At 59.5% G+C, this 21,118-nt stretch overlaps 2 protein-coding genes across 13 annotated transcripts in view; both read left to right on the forward strand.

Moving 5' to 3' along the window:
• Positions 1 to 1,886: 1,886 nt before the first annotated feature.
• SPATA20 (spermatogenesis associated 20) lies at positions 1,887 to 10,393 on the forward strand. 3 transcript variants are annotated; one of them, XM_080677974.1, is made up of 17 exons: positions 1,997 to 2,097; positions 2,857 to 2,995; positions 3,083 to 3,262; positions 3,358 to 3,422; positions 3,593 to 3,747; positions 3,823 to 3,966; positions 4,065 to 4,266; positions 4,611 to 4,741; positions 5,071 to 5,175; positions 5,388 to 5,462; positions 5,560 to 5,769; positions 5,858 to 6,050; positions 6,359 to 6,527; positions 6,779 to 6,990; positions 8,662 to 8,861; positions 9,781 to 9,861; positions 10,009 to 10,393. In XM_080677974.1, the coding sequence occupies exons 2-17, from the start codon at positions 2,919 to 2,921 to the stop codon at positions 10,177 to 10,179; spliced, it is 2,370 nt and encodes a 789-aa protein (XP_080534100.1). In that variant the 5' UTR covers positions 1,997 to 2,097; positions 2,857 to 2,918; the 3' UTR covers positions 10,180 to 10,393. The 3 variants fall into 3 exon arrangements, with proteins under 3 accessions (XP_080534099.1, XP_080534100.1, XP_080534101.1); XM_080677975.1 differs by having other exon boundaries at positions 2,009 to 2,097; positions 2,955 to 2,995; XM_080677973.1 differs by lacking the exon at positions 2,857 to 2,995 and having other exon boundaries at positions 1,887 to 2,097.
• A 4,762-nt stretch (positions 10,394 to 15,155) lies between these two features.
• CACNA1G (calcium voltage-gated channel subunit alpha1 G) overlaps positions 15,156 to 21,118 on the forward strand; it is a 63,748-nt gene continuing 57,785 nt past the window's right edge. For all 10 annotated transcript variants that reach the window (XM_080681462.1, XM_080681467.1, XM_080681460.1 and 7 more), the window contains exon 1: positions 15,156 to 16,122. In XM_080681462.1, coding sequence (XP_080537588.1) covers positions 15,882 to 16,122 — 241 coding nt within the window. In that variant the 5' untranslated portion in view covers positions 15,156 to 15,881. The remainder of the gene's footprint in view (positions 16,123 to 21,118) is intronic.

Below are 21,118 nucleotides of genomic sequence, written 5' to 3' on the forward strand. Positions count from 1 at the left end.
TTCCACATTCACGGCAGGCTCCCTGTTCTCTGATCTTGCCCTCATGTCTCCCAGGGAGCACCCATGAGACTTTCCAGCTTGCCAACCCTGTTGTCATTCCAGAGATTCCTCTCCTCCATATCATCAACTGCCTTCTCTAAACTGAATCCTTCCCCTTGGTATTGGTCATAACTAGCCTCATCCATCTTGAAAGTGTCTTTCCTCTCACATCACATGTCCGTACTCTCTGCGTCCCCTTCCTTTCCCCTGCCCCCTCAACCCACTCCACCAGCCTCTGCTGTTGGCCTCACTTCACTGGAACAGCGTCTGCCAGGCCCGCCAATGACCAAGTTGCTAAAGCTCGCAGACCTTTTTGTGTCCCATCCCAGTTGGCTTCTCTGGAGTCTGACCACATAGACCCCCTCTCCTTGCAGCTCTCTGTCCTGGGGTGCCACCCTGTCCTGGTTTGCCCTTGACATTGTGGCCATTTCCTCTCTTGTCTTTCATGGATGCACTCCTGAGTTCCCCAGCCAGACCCAAGGCCGCTTCCCTTCTCTCAGGACAGTCTGCCTGGATGATCTCTCCTGTGCCCGCACTGTCTCCACACTGAACACCCAGATTCCTCTAGCCCACCCACCTCTCCTCTGCATTCTGGAGCCTTGTCATGTCTACCTGTGTGTCTCAAAGGCTCCTCAAGCCAACATGTTCAGAATTGACCTCATGAATCCTCACCGAAGCCTCTCCCTGTACCGCCTCATCAGCACATGGACCCAGCACAAGCCCCACTCTGCAAAGCACTCCTACATCCCCTTCTGTCTCCACCTCCACCTGGTGCAGACCTGCACCATCTCCTCTGGTCCTGCGCGTGCCTCCTAACCACTCCTGCTGCTCTTGCCTCTTTCCAGGCCGTTCTTCCTTGGGAAGTCAGAGGGAGCTTTCCAAAACGCAGGGTCACTCCCCTGACCAAAGCCCTTCAACAGCTTTCTTCTGCTCTCAACAACAAAATTCCCTCTCCCAGTTCAGGAGTCCCTCAAAGACTTGGGCCCTCCCTTCCCCCAAACCTCAATCTCATCTACTGCCTCTCTTCCCTGTGCTCTGGACTGCTGCCAGGCTGGCCTCCTGCAGTTCCTCAGCCTTGACTCACACTGCCCTGCCCCAGGGCCTTTGCATATCTCCTCTTCCTGCGTCCCCAGTACTCCCCACCTGCTGTCTCCAGATTCCATCCTCTTGTTCTCTGATGGCTGCTACACAAACACAATTTCCTCAGGGAAGCCTTCCCTCCTTGCCTCTCCCACCTGACCAGGTTCCTTGTTATACTTAGTCAGGGTCCTTCTCGCGGTGGGTGGTTGTACCTTCATTTGTATGGCTTTCAGATTAGCTTCTACCTCCTTCATCAGACTGTGCGCAACACAAGGGCAGGTGCCTGGTCTCTCTCTGCCACGGTTGTAACTAGCAGTGTCTGGTAGGCAGTGGGGTGGGGGTGGGGGGCACTTAATAAATATTGGCAGAATGTAGCAAATGAGACAAGTGTGTAAAGTATATGATGGGACATAAAGTGGGTTCGTCATTATTGGTCAGGGAAGGCTTCCTGGAGTGGGTGCGATTTGAGCTGGACCTTGATATGGAGAGGCGGCACAGAGGTAAAGCTCACTGGCTGGATGGGCCCAGACAAACCATATCTTCTGCTCCGGCCTCCTTTCTCATTTGTAAAATGGGCAAGGGTTGACAAAATAAGCCAAGGCTCTGGCATTCCACGGCCTTGGCATCCTCACAGTCCTCCATGTTCTCAGGAGGGTGATCCTCCCTGAGACAGCTGATTTAGGTCTAAGTCCACCCAATTTTGCGCGCAAACCCAGGTGATCCCAATCCCAGGTTGTCCTGTATGGAATCCCGCGCTCGGCCACCAGGAGGCGCTCTGAGACCAGTCACCGGCCCGGAGTGTTGTTAGGTCGCTGCCGGGGCCCGCCCCTTGCGGCCTCCCTCCCTTCCTCCCTCCCTCCCTCCCTGTCCGCAGCGCACCGGCCCAAGACCTGGAGCAGCCATGCTGCGCACGCGAACTTGGTTGTACAGCGGCCTCCTGCTGCTGCGCGCCAGACCCTGCCTCGCCTCAAGCCGCAGGTACAGGCGGGCGAGTGGGTCGCTACTGCGTGCCCTGTGCCTGCTGGGCCCCAGTTCCAGGCATCCCGGGCGGGTGGGCGCTGGTACTCAGTGCATGCTTGGCCAGCCCCTCACGCCTGACCCCTACCCCCTCTGCACGCCCCAGTTGGCGCCCCGGGTCCTGGCCCTGGCAGGAGCGTCCTCCTGCCCTCTTCCCCTCCAAGCCCCTGCCCTCCAGCTGCAGGGCTAATTCCCCTAGGACTCCGTTCTGACCCCTCCTCCAGGAAGCCTTCCTTGAACCCCAATGCTTGGCCAGGGTCCTTGTCTAACAGCATCCTGGGCTGGCCTATCACAGCTCTTATTGGTGCAGAGGCCTGTCATTAATTAGGTTACCCTACAGCACCGCCCTCCCAGACTGAGCCCCCTGAAATCAGGGTCAGTTTCTGATTTACCAGGGGTCCTGGCAGACCCATACAGGACCTGGCCCCACAGAAGTGCCAAGTGAGTCGATGTGGAGTGGGGGAGTTCTCTCTTGATTTTCCTCTCATAGCCCCTAACCTGTTCCAGTCCCAGACTCGACTCTTCTCACCCCGCCCGTCCAGCCACCGGCAACGGGCGGCCTTTCCGCCCAGATCCCACGCCAGGCATGCCAGAGAGACGCCTCCAGAACCATCATCCTGGGGAGGGGGCCCGGCTAGGGGGAGAGAATGGAGCCTGAACAACCATTCTGCCCATTGTGACTTGCCCTGACCTCACAGTCATCATCCTTCCCACCGCCAGGCCGAGAAGTTGGGGTTAAATGCTGAGAAGTTGGGGGAGACTAACCTGGCAGGGAGCCCCCAATGAGCCACCTTTCTTCATCCCCCCCAAAACATAAGGGGGAGCACAAAGGCCACAGTCTCCCCCGTGGTTCAGAAAGGTGGGTTGGGCTGGGAGCAGGGTGGGGTGGAGTGGGCCTCTGGAGTGGTGGAGGGAGACCCCTGGCCTGACCCACCTGCTCGTGCAGGGGTGGCTCCTCCCGGGACAAGGACCGCAGCGTGTCGGTCAGCAGTTCAGTGTCCATGCCTGCTGGAGGGAAGGGCAGCCGCACCAACTGCGCCCAGTCCACGCCCCAGAAGGTCCCCAACCGTCTCATCAGTGAGAAGTCACCGTACCTCCTGCAACATGCCTACAACCCTGTGGACTGGTGAGTGCCTTTCCCATGCCCTTCCTGGGGCGGCCGGCTCTCAGCTCCTCCTCCACCCGGGGCTAGTGAGTGACGCCTCACTCCACCGGGCCTAGGTACCCCTGGGGACAGGAAGCCTTCGACAAGGCCAGGAAAGAAAACAAGCCCATTTTCCTTTCAGGTAATGCAACTGCCTCCCCGGGGATGGGGGGAGCAGAGTGGTGGTGGATAGGGGGAGAGGACCTCCCAGAAACCAGAGGTCAGGGTTTCTACAGTCCAGTTGGGCCCCGTTGGCTGGCACCCCTCCAACCAGTCACTGGTCCCCACGGTGGCCCCACGGCCCCATTCCAGTGGGGTACTCCACCTGCCACTGGTGCCACATGATGGAGGAGGAGTCCTTCCGGAATGAGGAGATTGGCCGCCTGCTCAATGAGGACTTTGTTAGTGTAAAGGTGGACCGGGAGGAGCGGCCAGATGTGGACAAAGTGTATATGACCTTCGTGCAGGTGTGTGGTCTTCCCATGGGGGGACTGTGCATGCACGGCGGGCCATCCCCCTCACCCTTGCCCTCTCTCCACCAGGCCACCAGCAGTGGTGGGGGCTGGCCCATGAGTGTGTGGTTGACTCCCAACCTTCAGCCCTTTGTGGGGGGCACCTATTTCCCCCCTGAGGATGGCTTGACCCGAGTTGGCTTCCGTACAGTGTTGCTAAGAATACGGGATCAGGTGGGTGTGAATGGGGGTGGTGGTGGCAGGGGTCAAGGGCGAGGGAACAAGGGACCCCCACCCAAGCTGACCTCCAGGTCTGCTCCTGCCTTGCACAGTGGAAGCAGAATAAGAATGCCCTGCTGGAGAACAGCCAGCGTGTCACCACAGCCCTGCTGGCCCGGTCGGAGATCAGCACGGGGGACCGCCAGCTGCCACCCTCTGCTGCCACCATGAACAGTCGCTGCTTCCAGCAGCTGGATGAGGGCTATGATGAGGAGTATGGCGGCTTCGCTGAGGCCCCCAAGTTCCCCACGCCAGGTCAGTGCCCCCCGCCGCCCCATGCTCGCCTCACCCCAGCCTGGCCTTCTGATGCCTGTCCTGGTCAATGGCTTGGTCATTATCCTCCCGTTCTCCATATTCCCATCCTGTCAGTAGCTATCTAATCAAGACCTGACTTAAGACCTTAGCAGTGACCCTGACACTGACCTGAATATAGACATTCTGTGCTCTGGGTTGACCACTGACCCCCTGACCCCAACCTTGTCAGAGAGACTGCCTTGTATGAAATCCTAACCCCAGCCTGGCCAGAGGCCTGCGGACCACCCAGATCTGCACCCTCTGTCCCCGCCATTCTCTCTCCCACGTCCTCTTGGTGCCCGCAGTGATCCTGAGCTTCCTGTTCTCCTACTGGCTCAGCCACCGGCTCACCCAGGATGGCTCCCGGGCCCAGCAGATGGCCTTGCACACCCTGAAAATGATGGCCAATGGAGGCATCCGAGACCACATAGGGCAGGTGAGGGGGCTAGATGCTCCCTAGAGGGGGCAGCAGGAGGCCGTGGGGTGGAGGCAGAGGCTGGGGTCGGCCTCCAGACCAGGGGTCCTCAAACTTTGTAAACAGGGGGCCAGTTCACTGTCCCTCAGACCGTTGGAGGGCCGGACTATAGTTTAAAAAAAAACTATGAACAAATTCCTATGCGCACTGCTGGCCCGGGATGAGTCGGCTGCTAAGCAGGACAGGCAGCGGCACCCGGCGGGCCGGATAAATGTCCTCGGCGGGCCACATGTGGCCCGCGGGCCGTAGTTTGAGGACCCCTGCTTCAGACCCATGTCCCGCCTGTACAGGGCTTTCACCGCTACTCCACGGACCGCCAGTGGCACGTCCCCCACTTTGAGAAGATGCTGTATGATCAGGGGCAGCTTGCCATGGCCTATTCACAGGCCTTCCAGGTGACCCCTGACCCCAGCCCATCTACCTACTCCTGGCTGCTCCTCCCAGGGTCTTTCTGGTAACTTGTGGCTCCCCCTTGACCCCACTCCTAATCCCCTTCCATAAGGCCAGTACCCAGGCCCCCTCCTCACCCTCCTGGGAGGATGTTGCCTGCCCCCCTGTGCCTAGGCTGCCCGGGGACCTCTGTTGACAGCCTCCTTCCTCCCCTCAGATCTCTGGTGATGAGTTCTATTCCGACGTTGCCAAAGGCATCCTGCAGTATGTGGCTCGGAACCTGAGTCACCGGGTGTGTGTCCACTGAGGCAGGCGGGCCTGGCTGCGGGGAGGGCTCGGGGCCTCCGCTGCGCCGAAGGCTGGGGCCAGCAACTCTCCCCTCCCCACAGTCCGGAGGCTTCTACAGCGCAGAGGATGCGGATTCGCCTCCGGAGCGGGGCATGCCGCCCAAAGAGGGCGCCTTCTATGTGTGGACGATCAAAGAGGTCCAGCAGCTGCTCCCAGAGCCCGTGCTGGGTGCCACGGAGCCGCTGACCTCCGGCCAGCTCCTCATGAAGCACTACGGGCTCACGGAGGCCGGCAACATCAGCCCCAGTCAGGTGAGGGCTCCTGGGAGCCTGGGAGGGGCAGGAAGCTGGGCAGGAGGACAGGCTCGGGACTCTCTCGGACAAGAGCTATTCTCCGCAGGACCCCAAGGGGGAGCTGCAGGGCCAGAACGTGCTGACCGTCCGGTATTCCCTGGAGCTGACCGCTGCCCGCTTTGGCCTGGAGGTGGAGGTTGTCCGGACCTTGCTCAATACAGGGCTGGAGAAGCTCTTCCAGGCCCGGAAACGTCGGCCGAAGCCACACCTGGACAGCAAAATGCTGGCCGCCTGGAACGGTGGGGCGGCCGTGTCTGAAGCCCGACCCGTTCATAGAATTACCCTTCACAAGGCCCCTTCCGTGTGTCCGATACCTGCCGTGTATTCATTTTTCCCTAATCAGGTTTATTATCTCTGGACTAAGTAACTCAGCCAAGGTCATGAACAGGGGCCAGGAGCCCAGCCCTGCCTGGTGTTGGAGCCCAAGTCCTACCCCCTCACTGAGTGGCTCCAGAGCGGCATCAGGGCTTGGGGGGGATAAGGGGAGGGGACATACCTGGAGGGCCCCGGACAGCTTCTCACGACCACTGGTGTCACCCCCCTCTAGGACTGATGGTATCTGGCTACGCTGTGACCGGAGCTGTCCTGGGTATGGAGAGGCTGGTCAACTACGCCACCAATGGTGCCAAGTTCCTGAAGCGACACATGTTTGACGTGGCCAGCAGCCGTCTGATGCGGACCTGCTACGCAGGATCTGGGGGGACCGTGGAGCACAGGTGGGGGTGGGCAAGCAGCTGAGGAAGGCCTGTCTCCCTGGGCACCCAGGCCTAGCTCTGCTCCTATCCTCCCCTCTGGGTAGACTCCAATCCTGGCTCTGCCATCTGCCGGCTGGGCCTACTTGCTCATCCGGGAAATGGGCTAACGGTACCCACAGGAGAGGTAGATTTTTTCGTGTTAAATGAAAGAATGCACAAAAAGGGCCGCTTCTGTGAAAGCCTCTCTCCCCTCCCCATGCCTGTCTTCTCAGCAACCCGCCCTGCTGGGGCTTCTTGGAGGACTACGCCTTCGTGGTGCGGGGCCTGCTGGACCTGTACGAGGCCTCGCTGGAGAGTGCATGGCTCGAGTGGGCTCTGAGGCTGCAGGATACGCAAGACAGGCTCTTCTGGGACTCTCGTGGTGGCGGCTACTTCTGCAGTGAGGCTGAGCTGGGGGCTGGCTTGCCCCTGCGTCTGAAGGATGGTCAGTGAGGGGTTGCAGAGCCGGCCTGGTTTCCTGGACCCAACGGGGGCTTGGTTTACCCTGCAGGCGGCGTAATCTGGGTGGGTGGTGAAGAGCCAGCGAGGGCAGGGGCCAGGCCCTCCTGGGTACACATCTCCATCACTTACTCACCGAGTGACGTTGGCCTGGTCTCATTCTATTTCAGTCTCATTTTCTTAATATGCCAAGTGGAGTTAACACTGGTGCTACCTTACAGGGTTGACGCAAAGATGAACTGTTCTGTGAATATGCTTAGCACAGTAACTGGCATGCCTGGATTCATATACTGGACAAGGCCGACTTGCTTCCTCCCCTCACGAAGCTTACAGTGTAGTAGGGGAGACAACTTAATACTTAATGCAAAAATGCACGCACAAATGCATAGTTAAAATTGTGAGTGCCATGAGGAAGTATGAGGCCTTCATTCTGCATCCTGTCCCCTAAATTTCCTCAGTAGCGCTTACCATCACCTCATGTGTCTGGTCTGTTAATGGTCCCCCCCCCCGCCCCTCCCCTGGTCTTGAAAGCAGGACTCTGTCACTGCTGCATCCCCAGGGTCTAGCACAGGCCTGGCACATAGTAGGTGCTCAAGAAACATTAGTTGAATGAATAAAAGGCACTGAGAGCGAGAACAACAGTGGAACAGAACTCAGCTGGAGGGAGGTCAGATTAAACCAGTGACAAGTTCATTTAAGCAAGGGTCGGAGGACAAGATGGGGCCCTGTGGTCATGAGGAGTTGTGGGGGTGGAGGGGGGATTTCAAGCAGAGGGAACAGCCTCTGAGAGGCCTGGAAAGGGCAGCCTGAGCCATGGAGGATGGAGGCAGAGATCAGCTTGTGAGAGAGAGTGCCCAGGTGAGGAGGGGGCTGGCTCCCTGCAGGTCTTGTAGGTGTGGCAAGGAGTCCAAGGCTCTGAGGGGTTTTAAGTGGCCTGTGACCTGCTCTGATTAGCTCTAAGAATGTCACTCTGACTGATGGTGGAGAAGGGATGGGGGCAGGGGAAGCAGGGAGATAGGTTAGGAGGCTGTTGGTTAATGGCATTCAGTTCAGGCGAGCGCTGGCAAAGGCCTGGACCAGGGAGAAGTGTGAGATGGGAGACGTAGAGGATTTGGGTCTATTCTGGCTACAGACCCAGCCGTGTCGTGGAGAAATTAGAAGTGGGAGGTGAGAGAAAGGGAGGGACAAGGAGAATGCCACCCTGGATGGCAGCTGGGTGGTTGAACGAAGGTGTCATCAGTGGGATGGGGGAACCAGGGAACCAACAGTTCATCTAGGGCAGTGGTCGGCAAGGCTCGCGAGCCACATGCGGCTCGCGAGCCGTGGTTTGCCGCTCTGTTGGCTAATGAGTTTGCCGACCACTGCTAAGGAAAAACACTTAAAAAACATTTTAATAATGTACTAATGTCTTTAACCTGAAGTCCAAACTTCTGGGTAAGGGTAATGCCTTACCGTTCTAGGGCAAGGGAGGTGAGTATGCATGTGGGAGAGCAACAGCACCATCATGGCTGTGCTGGCGTTCCACTCAGACCTGGGCCAGGGTGGGTGGGCAGGGCTCCCCTCCTCCATCCCTCTAGCTGCCCTGGCCTCAGTCCTGGGGCAGGGTCCTGGAGTCCAGGGACCCTCCCTTATGGCTCTGCCCCCATGCTCCCTGCAGACCAGGATGGGGCAGAGCCCAGCGCCAACTCCGTGTCAGCCCACAACCTGCTTCGGCTGCACGGCTTCACGGGCCACAAGGACTGGATAGACAAGTGTGTGTGCCTGCTGACGGCCTTCTCTGAGCGCATGCGTCGTGTCCCCGTTGCATTGCCCGAGATGGTCCGAGCCCTTTCGGCCCACCAGCAGACTCTCAAGCAGGTGGAGTGCTGAGGACACTTGGGCTGGGAGCCTGGGTCGGAGGGAAGCTAGTGCCACAGTGGGGGGATGGGGACGTAGGACCGTCCCCCAGAGCTCAGGCCCATGAGTGTGTGGCCACCTAGGAGTGTCTGTGCGCAGGTGTCTCGGCGGGAACAGCCGTTAGGGCCACTCTGTGCAGGTGGAGGAGTCTGTGTGAGTGTGCGTCTGAGACAGGCCTCTGGCACAGGCAGGTGCCTCTGTGAGTGCCTGTGACTGGGCTCTCAGCGCCGGGGCCAGGAGGCAGGGGCCCTATGGGTGGTGGGCACTGGGGCCGATGAAGTGTTTCTCTGTATGTCTCCGTGTACCGTGTAGTTGGGTCTGCTGGTGTGTGTGCAGGTATATGTTGTACGTTTGCATATTTACCTGTATATTTCTCCCTGTGTGTGTGTGTGTGTGTGTGTGTGTGTGTGTGTGTGTGTGTGTCGTTGCTTGTATATGTGGTATCTGCCTCCATGTGGGCATATGTGATGACTCTGCCTCTCTGTGTATGGGTCTCTGTGTGTTTGTACCGTGTGAGTGTGTGTGTGTGTGTGTGTGCATGTGCAGGTGTCTCTGCCCATGTGTGTGTGTCCCCACTACCACTAGGCATGACACCTTGCGTGTTTTCATGCACATGTACGTGTGTGTGGGGGGGTGGGGGGTGAGTATGTGTCCTTACTTGCCCATCAGTGAATCTGAGGCGGCCTCCTGGTGGCTGGTCTGGGGAATGCTGAGCAGCGTCCCGTTCTTCTTAAGGATATGTGGGAGTGAAGGGACGATGGGGAAGCCCTGGTAGGTCTGGGTCCAGCCCCCTGCACCTGACACTGGAGAGTGCCCGAGTGAGGGGGGCTGGGGCCCCTATGGTTGATGGGTCCCTGAGTTCCCTTCCTGTTGTGCCCAGATCGTCATCTGTGGAGACCCCCAGGCCAAGGACACCAAGGCTCTGGTGCAGTGTGTCCACTCCATCTACATCCCTAACAAGGTGTGCGCTGTGAACCTGGCCCTGCCCTCTCCTCCTCAGCTCCCCAGCATCTCCTCCTCTGCAGGCCTGGGGAGAGGAAACCCTTCAGTGGGCCCTGCCAGTGTCCCAGCAGCCCCAGGTGACCCCCTTTCTCCTGCCACCACCCAGGTGCTGATTCTGGCCGATGGGGACCCCTCTAGCTTCCTGTCCCGCCAGCTGCCCTTTCTGAGTACCCTGCGACGGCTAGAAGACCGGGCCACCGCCTACGTGTGTGAGAATCAAGCCTGCTCCATGCCTATCACTGAGCCCAGTGAACTGCGAAAATTGCTGCATCATTGACTGCCTGGCCCCCTTGGGCTGGGACTGGAGCAGGAGGCGGAGCTCCCCAACCCACCAGAGAATGAGCCCTGTAGGGCCCCGCAGAGCCTGCGGCCAACCCTGGACACCCTGTCACCAGGTGACCTGGCCATCCACACTGACCGCATGGGCACCCACTCACCTTGAAATAAACCTAAGTCCCGCGGTAACCCGGGGCCTTGTCCTTGCTTGTGAGAGAGGGGCCTCAGACTCCAGCCCAGGCCTAGCAGCCAGGCCCCCTCCTTCTGGGAGCCCCTAACTGACCCCTCTGCCTTCTCAAATTCCTCCTTCACCTTCAGAGGTCATCCTGCCCCTGGCCACGGTCATTGTGGTCTGGATAAAATTGAGGTCAGGGGACCAGTAATGACCAGTGGGAGTGGGGTGGAGTGTGGACTTGCCCAGGAGGGGAAAGGCCAATTCTTGCCCTTAGGTGGGGTTGAGCAAGGAGCCTGTCCGCCGCTTCCCATCATCCCCTCCTGTTTTAAGCTGGTGAAGGGGCAGGAAGATGCTTTATACTAACTTTTATTTTCCATGAAATGACAACATTTGCATATGGCACATTGTGGGAGCTGCTGTTAGCAGGACCAAGGATATTTCTTTTGGGGTGTCCATCCAGCCCTCAGCCTCACCAGGATGGAGCCAAGCCTTCCTGCAGGATGTCATATTGTCCATCCCGCTGCTTTCACACCTCCAGGCCAGGGACAGAGTTCCTCTCACTTGGAACATCTATTGAGTTGGAAGCCCTTCTCCAAATCGGAGTCCTTCCTGCTGCAGGGAAAGCTGGTGCCTTCCCATGACCTCCTCCTGTCCCCTCAATGTTGGCAGATCCTCACAAGTCTCATTCTTGGCCCCAACCCCTTCACGGGCCCCAGAAACCCCATCTAGCTCCCACCATGTGGAGGGCACTAGGAATTGTGCTTTGGGAAGGGCAGGCATAGGGTGAAGGGGCTGACAGGTGGGGAGGAGGAGACGGGGCTGTCCCCCTACCCTGACCTTCAGGAGTCTGCTGAGCCTTGTAGCCTCAGAGCCAACAGCACAGATAGCCGGGAGGAGCTGCTGGACACCAGACCCGAGTGTGGCCACTGCTTGTGGGGATGCCAGCAGTGGGAGGGGTGGGACATGAAGGAGCTGGAGACTGGACTGAGTCACTCCAAGGTCTGCTGAGGACCCTGGCCACCCCCTGGGCACGGTCACACACAGTCACACATGGTCACTGGAAACAGGGTTTATCTGGGCAGCTGGGCCCTCTGTGCAAGCCACCGGCCCATCTGGAGGGGATTAAGGCTCCGGCCAACAAGGTCAGCTGTCCCTTTTCTGGCTGGAGCCTGCCCAGCCTGGCCAGGAAATCTGAGGGCTGGGCAAAGAGAGCCTGGTCTGGGGACAGTGAGGAAGGAGGTGGAGCATTGTGAAGCACAGGTGGCCGTTTTGGCATCCCCAGCCTTGGCTTTGGAAAGGTCTAGCAGTTTGCAAAGTCCTCTTGTCTCAGTCATCCCATTGACCCTCCTGAATGAGGTGGCAAGGTGAGTACTTTTGGTCTACGGATAAAGATATTCAAGGCCCAGAGAGGCTAAGAGATTGGCCTGAGATGGTTCTTTCTCGGGCCTTCAGGATACAATAAAGACCACTCAGACCCAGCTGTGAGGGAGGGTGCATTTGGTGTCTCCTGTCCCTCCTTCCAGTCTCCTTCTGTTCTGTGTGTCGGCTTTTCCTTCCTCTGGCACCAGGCAGGCACCTGGATTCTGTAAATGGGTTCAGAGGAAGGCGCTGGGGCCTTAAAGGGCTAGTTCTCTGGGAGTGCTTGCATTTTCTAAAGAGGGCAAGGCTGAACATACGTATGGTTCAGATCTGGGATTTTAAGTCTGCACCCCCTCTCCCTCATGCTGGTCCCTCTTGGCTATGCTCCTTGCTCTGTGGGCAGGACTGTCCTGGAGGAGCTGTGGGCCAGGGCCATTGGAGACAGGGCCTCGTGGTTTGGGCAGTGGCTTAAGTTAATTTCATCTCTCTGAGCCTCGGTTTCTTTACGTAAAAAATGGGACAACCACCACCCAACTCCCAAGGCTGCGAGGTGACTAAATGGGACAGTGTATCATTGCTGAGCAGAGAGCATCACAGATGGGGAGATTATCTGGGGTTCCTGAGGAAGCGGCCAGGCTGTGAGGGAGGCGGAAAGGGGTGGGGCTGGAGGGGCCACTGGCAGAGCAGTGCCTGTATGGGGGTGCTCCCTCAAACTCAGAAGAAAGCTTAGGTAACACTTAGGCCTATCTTCTTTGTTGGGAAACTGAAGCCCCCCCAAAAAGGAATTTCTTGTCCCTCTCATTCCCTCTCCCTGCCTGAGAGTCACTCGTTCATCTAACATAATAGATACTAAGTACCTATTTATCTGCCAAACATTAGATTAGGCCCCGGCTAGTAAAATGGACATGGCCCCTGCCCTCAGGGAACATAGAGCCTAGAGGGAGAGACAATCATTTCATTACTACAAACATAGCCATGTAACTGCAGCCTGGACCAAGTGCCGCGGGTTCAGACTCCTTCCAGCTCAGCGCTGTGTCCTCTGCACCTTGGCACTTAGGCACTGCACAGCTGCTGAGAGAAGGCCACTCTGAGGAGGTGATGTCAGAGATGAGGCATGGACCGTGGGAGTTCAAGATGGTTTCAAGGTTTCCTTTGCCTTTTCTATGGGTTTTTCCTCTCCTCTCCTCTCACTCACTCAGGCTAACAGGGAGCATCCCTGAGGGGGGTGTCAGAGCACCCTGGTGCCATGAACAGAGACCAGGATGCCTTCGGTGGCAGGTCACCCCAGGCCCCTAGCTCAGGGAAGTAAATGTGGGTCTCGATTTGTTCGGATGGTGCCTGGGTCTACCCTCTTTGTGCTCTGCATATGTTCTAGAACAGAGTTCAGCCCAGAGACAGGGGGTGGCTGGGATGGTGGATGAAAGGGTTGAGCTTGCTGACCACCAGGAAACACAGCCAAACCTCTCTGGCCTCATTTTCCCCTTTGCAAAGAGGGGCTGTTTAGAGTCACTGCCTTCCCTAGGCCTCTTGACCCAGTCGGTCCGGCGCAAAGGGCAGGCAGACCTGGCAGACTGCGGACCGGCGGGAGGAAAGAAGGTGTCAGACACGTGGAGCCAACCATAAATAGGCCCCTCTCCCAGAAGACCGCTGCGAGTTCAAGACTCTGGCTCAGCACACGCAGAATGAGAGCAGAGACTCCCGCCAGGAGAGAGAGGCACTTAAGGGATCTGCTCATTAGCATGAAATGCAAATGAGCCCGGCCTCATTTGCACAACTCGGTGAGGGGATTCGGAGAAAGGGCAAACAGGGTGGCGAAGGCGCAGCAGCCGCTTGGCCTTCCCCACCGCACTCAGCGTAACCCGCCCGGGACGGAGCTGAGACACCCACCCGACACGGCGGGAGGCGCGCGAGGGCTGCGCGAGTGGCGCAGCCTTGAGGGAGCACAGAACGCCGGGGTGTGGGGGAGGGGGAGAGGCGGGAGCGGGAGGTCATCTGGTCCATTCCTCTGCCACTCCGCAGTGGTGTACGCATCCCGAAGGCTTGGGAGACCCTGACCTGCTCTGTTCCTCCCGGTCTACCTTTAGCACAAGTGGGGAAGCGATTCCCTACCGCTAATCCTCGGTGCTCTCCCCGCCCCACGTCACCCAGAACCCAGCACCCAGCACTCCCGCGGCGCTCTGCTCACGGGTACCCACAGACTTTTGAGTTGGCGGTGAGCAGGCTAGGGCTGCCTGAGCTCGGGCAGGTGAATCGGGAAGGTGAGGCCAGGTGGGGGCTGGGGGCCGCACGTGAGTGGACCTGCTCCTGGTAGGTTGGAGATGTGCGAGGAGAGCAGCCCCACGAAGCTCTTGTCCTGCGTGCAGTCTCCCCATAAACCATATTGTAACTTGAGAGGGAGAAACTGAGGCACGGAGTGGCGGGTTGGTGAAACTTTGCAGTTTAAGAGTCAGCAAAGCCCAGCTCTGGGCTTCCACACTTGAGCCTCCCCCGCCCCAGGTCCCTTTGCAAGAGCCTATCTCTGCTTCGCAGCTGCTTTTGGGGATAGGCTCTGGGTCCAGCACGATCTGCCTGGGGCCACGTGTTCCAGTGCAAAGCTCCCGCGTGGAATGCACACCCTCCACAGGATCCCTGGGGGCAGAGGGAATGAAGCTCAAGCGTGTCAATGTGAGGTCAGGGTCAGCGGGTGAAGGTTAGGAGATCAGGGTCAAAGTGGACTGGGACTAGAATAAGTCCAAGAGGTTGGTAGAGGCCACGCCCAGACTTTGCCCACCCCAGCCTTTCCTTGGATCCGCCGGTTTTCCCAAGACTGGCTCCCTCCAGCCTGAAGCCCTACGCCCGGGACAACCTGTTCCACTCTTCTCCTTCCTCAGTCCCGCTCAGGCTCTACTCCAGGGTGGGCGATTAATCCGGTGGATACCTAGATTTCGGTCTGGGATCCTGGTCACGCCCCACACCCCGGGTCGCCTGCCTCCCTTTTTCTCCAGGCCCGCCCAGAGCTGAGCCCCGCCCTCCGGCTATAGTCCAATTAAAGGGTCTTGGACAAAGAATGCGGTGGGGGCGGGGGCGCTATCCCAGGACCCCGCGCCGAATACTCCGATTTCCCGGGGCTTCCTCCAGGGGAGTCCCAGAGACCCCAGCGGCCAATAGGAAAGTGGGTTCGGTCTAGGTAGCAGTCTAATTGGCTCCGGCCTTCAGGAACGGACCCAGGGCCAAGAGGAGGAGAGAGGGGCGGTCCTGGGCTTTGGGGTGGGAACCGGATTCCAGCTGTGGTTCTCTCCCGGGGCGCCCCCGCCCGCACTGCCACGGCGGCCGGCCAATGGGCAGACGGCTCGGTGTCGACGGCGCGCGGCGATTGGCTGCGAGGCTGGCTGGGGAGAGGCGGGGCCGAGGCTTGAAGTTGGAGTGAGGGATCCAGCTGTGGTGTGCGCCGCGCTCCTCGCCGCCGCTTTCGCTCGCTCGCTCCGCGTCTCGGCCGGAGGAGGCGGCTGTGGCGCCGGCGAAAGCTACGGCAGCGGCAGCCACCGCGGCGGTTGCGGCGGCGGCATCTCCGCCTCCACCCCCGCCAGGGACTGCCCCCCGCGGTCTCCCCGCCTCTCACCGACCGTGAGCCCGCCGCGGGGTGGAGGAAGAAGCCGGCCCCCACCCCCTCCAAACCCACCCCCAAAGAGATCCCTCCTCCCCTCCCCCCGCCGTCTCTGGCGCGGAGCCGGGACGATGCTGACCCCTTAGATCCTGCTCCAGCCGCGGCGCGGGAAGAGGGGGCGCCCCTCACCGGACCCCCCCGCCCTCCGCCCCCCTTCTCTTTTCCTCTATCGGGGCCGCTTCGCCGAAGGTAAAGCCAAATCGGGCGACTGGAGCCTAGGCGCGAAGCGAAGAAGCCGGAACAAAGTGAGGGGGAGCCGGCCGGCTGGCCCAGGGGGGGCCCGAGGGGCCCTGGGGTAGCGGAACTCGCGCCGGGCGGGGCTTCCCAGCGACCCGGCGCCCCGCGGGCAGCATGCCCCTGCGGGCAGGGGGAGCTGGGCTGAACTGGCCCTTCCGGGGGCTCAGCCTGCGCCCTAGAGCCCCCCAGATGCGCCCCCTCCGGGGCCCCCCGGTTGCGTGAGGACACCTCCTCTGAGGGGCGCCGCTCGCCCCTCTCGAGACCGCCCGGGGCCCCGGTTGGCCAGAGGATGGACGAGGAGGAGGATGGAGCGGGCGCCGAGGAGTCAGGACAGCCCCGAAGCTTCCTGCGGCTCAACGACCTGTCGGGGGCCGGGGGCCGGCCGGGGCCGGGGTCGGCGGAGAAGGACCCGGGCAGCGCGGACTCCGAGGCGGAGGGGCTGCCGTACCCCGCGCTGGCCCCGGTGGTCTTCTTCTACTTGAGCCAGGACAGCCGTCCGCGGAGCTGGTGTCTCCGCACGGTCTGTAACCCATATCCTCCGGCCACGACGGCCAGGCTGGGGGGTCCGCAGGGGGGCGGGCCGCGCCGCTGGAGGGGACCCAAAGCCAGGTGAGTCGGAATAATGAGCCTGGAAGGTGGTCAGATGAAAGGGGGGCTGCTGAGAAGGGGAGGGGGCGTCCGAGGGGAGCGGAGGCTCGAGCAGGTTTGGCAGATACCCTGGCGAGCCCCACCTCAGTGCACACACCTCAGACCTCCTTGGGGGGTTGGGATTCAGGCCAGGAAAAGAGAGGAGACGTGCCCCGCGGGTTTGCAGCTGGATGCTCTCCAGATGTGGGCAGGGGAGGGTCGTCATCCTCCAGATGTGGGAATCTTCGGGAGCCTGGGAGCTCTACTCCGCCCGCCGCCGGTTAGCGAGCTGGGTTCGGTTTCCGAGTTCGGGGGGTGGGGTGGGGAGGAAGCTGCGGGGACGGGGGAGGGGGGGCCGCAATCTCCTAGGTTTCCCTTCTGACCCCCGCTCCAAAGTTTGCAGTTCATTCTAGGGTCTGATCCCCACCCCACCCCCAACCTGGTCGTTGAGGCTTTTTACTGACCCAGAAGGAAATGGGGGGGGGGGGCGGGGACCAGGTCCTAACCCCCCCCACCCCCACCCCGCGGGTTGGAGGCACAACAAGGAGATTCCGGCGGCGGCTGATGTCAGGGGCGCAGAATGAGAACAAGATGTGGTGGAGGGGAAGCTGTCTGCCCCCAGAGCCAGAGCAGAGACCCTTCCGCGGGCGCCCGTGCCCCGGGGCCGCCCTGCCCCACAGCCCTTATTCAGTGCGGGGTGCTTACGGCTGGTTGGGTTGGGAGTTTTGTGCTAGATTTTTTCTTGTGGAGGGAAAGACTGTGGCAAGAGCTTTGGCAAGCGGGGGATGGGATGAAGCCAGTTTAAGTTATCCATTCCCTTTCGCTAATAACGAGTGCTCCCGCTGGATCGCAGAGCAGGCATGGGCGACCACAGCCCTTCAAGAAAGTGTTGGGGTGCGGGTGGAGGACTGAGACCGTAGGCCAGTTCACTAGGAGACTCGGGTCCACCACCCCAGCGTCTACTCCTTGGATGGGTTTGCGGAATGCAAGCCCCGCATTCCAGGGGGACAGTTTAGCACTGCCCCCTACCTATCCTCTTCCCAGTCTGAAGTGGTATGGGAGACCCCAGCCCCCCCTCATCCCCACGGCCTCTCTTCCTGAGCCCCTGGCACAAAGTGCCGCTTGACTAATGCCAGGCTCCCGGCTCCCGGGTGGGTCCCACCACTACCGGAAGGAGAGGGGAGAGAGTGCGCTGCCATCCCACATCTTGACAGCTTCTCCCTGCTCCTTCCTTCCAGCTCAGGGGCTCTTTTGGACCCAGGGCGGGAGACTGCGGGTCTCCCCGTAACCCCTGAGAGCCCAAGCAGGACTCTGCTTTGGGGAAGTCAGGGGTGGGAGGTGGAGGGGAAGCTTGGTGCCGCCCTCGCTCTCTGCAGCTCTGCTGCCTCTAGTGCGCAAAGCCGGGATGTGAGCTTGGGTCTCCCCCAACCCCCATCCTGTACACCCCAGGGGTTTTTAGGAAGCTCCCCTTATCACACCCCTTTTCCATTCCCTGCCTCTTCTACCGTCCTCTCTGAGCTGCAGGAAGAGAGAGGTGGGGGCCTCAGAGGTCTGTGAACCTGCTGAGTAGGCGCGTCTTGGGCGCTTGACTCTCCCCCGCCCCCACCCCCTGTCCCCAGGCCCCTTTCCCTGCGCAGAGATGGAAATGTCCCTGAGGAGGATGGGCTCTGGGCATCCTTCCTCTCCACCCTTAACTACCCACACTCCTCGTGAACGAGAGGAAGCACCAGCCCCAGCCCCCTCTTCTCAGGGGTCCGGGGGAGGTAGATCTTTCCCCTTGCCCCCCCCTCCACAAAAACCAAACCTCTTGGCTGGCATCTCCCCACCTGCCCTATCTCCAGGTGCTAGTGGATGGGGGGGGGAGGGGGAAGATTCCTTCCTTGAGGGGTTCTGGGAGGGGGCAAGTGGGGAGGACTGGAATGAGAAGAGAGGTAGGAGCTTGGGGGGTGAGGGAGCAAGCTTTCCTCTGGGGCGGTGGGTGTCCAGGGGGTGCAGCATGGCATCACTAGGTCTGGACAAGCCGCTTTGGCTAGATTGGCTGGGGATGGGGTCGAGGACAACTTCTTGGCAAGTGGGCTGCCTAAGTGTGCCCCCACCACTCCCATTGCACCCAAGCGCCAAGGGAAACCAGAGGCGCTCTGGACGGGCTCTGGGCCTCAGCGGTTCCCTTTCTGTCTCTGGTTTCTGTGAAGCTTCCCTGGACTCCACTAGGTTTCTCTCTGCACCTCTGAACCTGAGGGACCCGAGGACACCTTCCCCCAAGTCACCGAAGCTAGTGAGACTCTTCCAGGCATTCTCAGTCCCCTGCTCTCTTGGCCTCTTTCAGAGACCTGGTTTCCTAGAGAGGAGATCTAGACCCAGGTAGAAGGGTGTGTGTGTGTGTGTGTGTGTGTGTGTGTGTGTGTGTGTGTGTGTTGGGGAGGGAGGGCAGCAGGAGGAAGAGAGGCTGGGAAGTTCATGTTTTGGTATTGGGGAGGCCAGGGGTGCTTCCAGACAGTCAGTTCAGAGTCAGAAAGGCCCCCCTCCTCCCAGGTTACAGGGGAGTGTGGTGGACTTTCCAGTATGTGTTTCTTCAAGTGTGAGGGAGTGCGCTTTCCCCTCCCGGGAAGGAGATCCTGAGCATTCCCTCTCCGGCTGTTGTGTCACATCTGGAAGTTTGTGTAGGAGTTTCTCCAAGCTCAGAGCCCAGCACAGCTTTTTCTCATTTGGAAATCACAGGCTGGCATTTGGGATGCTGAGAGGGGGAGGGGGGCCCGAGGGGGAGAGGGGAGCCTGCCAGGAGTGGGGGGAGGAGAAGGGGGAGGCCTGGACGGGCAGGAACCCTAATGGCTTCCAGAAGTGAGTGTGAGTGTGTGACTGCGTCACTGTGTGTGCGTCTGGAGTGGAGGGGGCGCCCGGAATTTCTGGAGCTTTCCTTGCCACTGTCCCAGTGCCCCAAGTTTGCCTGTTTCTCCTACCTGGAGAGAAATCTCCATTTTGGTCCTCAGAGCAAATGGGAGAGGGGTGTTCTTTCTGTCTCTTCACTAATGCCATCCTCCCATTTTCAAACCCAAGGTTCTCCATAGGGGTTCTGGGGAGAAGGGCTGGGGTTAAGGAATTGAATAGGACGGGGCGGTGGGGGGGGGGGCAGAGCCTCTTTTTGTCCCAGGCACACCTTCCTTCTGGGTCACACACCCTCTCTGCTCCACAGAACTGTTGGGGGACTCCCCATCACCCACAGTGCCAGTTGGAGCCATTCCTGGGATTAACCCCACCACACAGCCCCCCTTACCCCTCGCCTGCTCTCACCCCACCCTGCCTGCCTCAGCCAGGATGGCGACAGACACAACTGCTCACACACACACACACACACACACACACACACACACACACAGTCACAGACATTTGAATCGGATTTCTGGCCTATTTCCTCTCCAAAGATTCCAGCAGGCCGGCTCTCTTGTGTCTCTGCCTCACGTCTCTGTCTCTGGGTGGGGCCGGCTGCCTTTCTTCAGGCTTCAGTTTTCAGTTCGGCTCTCTCCCCACACACCCACATGCTGGAGCCGGTGGCGGGGAGACCACTGGGAAGCAGGCGTGTGGGAGTGGGGGCTCGGCGGGGGAATCCCCCTGTCTGCCTTCCTAGCAGGAGCCTTGCTGCTGAGCCCCTTTATCCCACCCCAACCTGGAGAACGCTGAATCCCATAGACACCAGCCTCTCCGTGGAGTGGCTGAGAACAGCACCCCACCTTCCTACCAACTTCTAGGAGGCCAGGATTCCTGGGTCCAGGCCGGCTCCTCATTGCTTCTCCGTTTCAGATTTCCAGGTTCCTAGTGGGGAATGGGCAGCTGGTGGGCCTGCTCCCCTTCTCAGTCACGCCCTGTTTAGACCCCCCTGGGCCTCTGGAGGTGCCCCAGCCCCCTCCCTCCTCTCCCACCTCCCTCTCCCTTACAGCTGCCAGGCTACAAGGGCTCCAGACAAAGCCCCACAGAGAGGACTCAGTTGTGCAGATAACATGCTCTAGTTCTCTCTCCTGGAGGGAGAAGAGGAGGAGCCATGGAACTGGGGTCCCTCACCCTGCCATTTCCTTTTTCTCTGCTTTTGATGGTGGGTTGTGAGGAGAAGAAAGATCCTCCCCTCTCCTACCCACTTCTCCCTTTGGGATCCACTCCAGCCCGGACAGTCACCATAGCAACAGTAGACATGTGACTGCACAGGTCTCTCATAGTCACTATAGCAACCAGTGTCCCCCGTTCTCTTGGTTGCTATGGAGATTTGTCACATGGTTTCCCCCCAAGTTGATAACCTGTGGGTCTCCCTGCTTCTCCTTCCCTGCTCGAGGACTAGACAGCAGCCTAGGTAAGGGGAGTTCATGTGTGAGGGGGTCCTTTTAATTACCATGGCAACAAATCCACACCACCTGGTGACACATCCTCCTGTTGTTATGGCAACAGAGGAACATCACACAGTGACATACGGCTATATTCCCAAGGAAACAAGCCCTACTTTGAGAAAGGTGAAAGACACCCCCCCACCCCCATTAATTATTCCTTAATTCAGATTGTCCCACATTTTTCTGTGCCTTGGTGTCTTCCCTGTCCATTTATGTTTATCTGTAGGGAGAGGAGAGAAGTAGAGAGAGAGCAGGATGTCCCTGGGAATAAGCTGAATTGCTAAGGGGGCCCTTGAGAAGGGGTTTCTGTGGTTAAGAGCTGGAGATGGGATTATTTGGAGGCAGACTCTGGCTACAAGAGACCCCAGTGTGAGCATGTATAAAGCAGGGACAGGAGGGACGGCTTCCCGATGGTACCTATGCCCTCTCCACCCCACCTACCACCTTGGTTATCAAGGCAAGTAAGGCAGGAAAACATGAATGGGGAAATACATCTAGCTTCTAGGCAGGGACATTGATTGACCAGTTG

This window comes from Plecotus auritus (assembly GCF_963455305.1).
Source record: "Plecotus auritus genome assembly, chromosome: 7".
Classification (NCBI taxonomy): Eukaryota; Metazoa; Chordata; class Mammalia; order Chiroptera; family Vespertilionidae; genus Plecotus; species Plecotus auritus.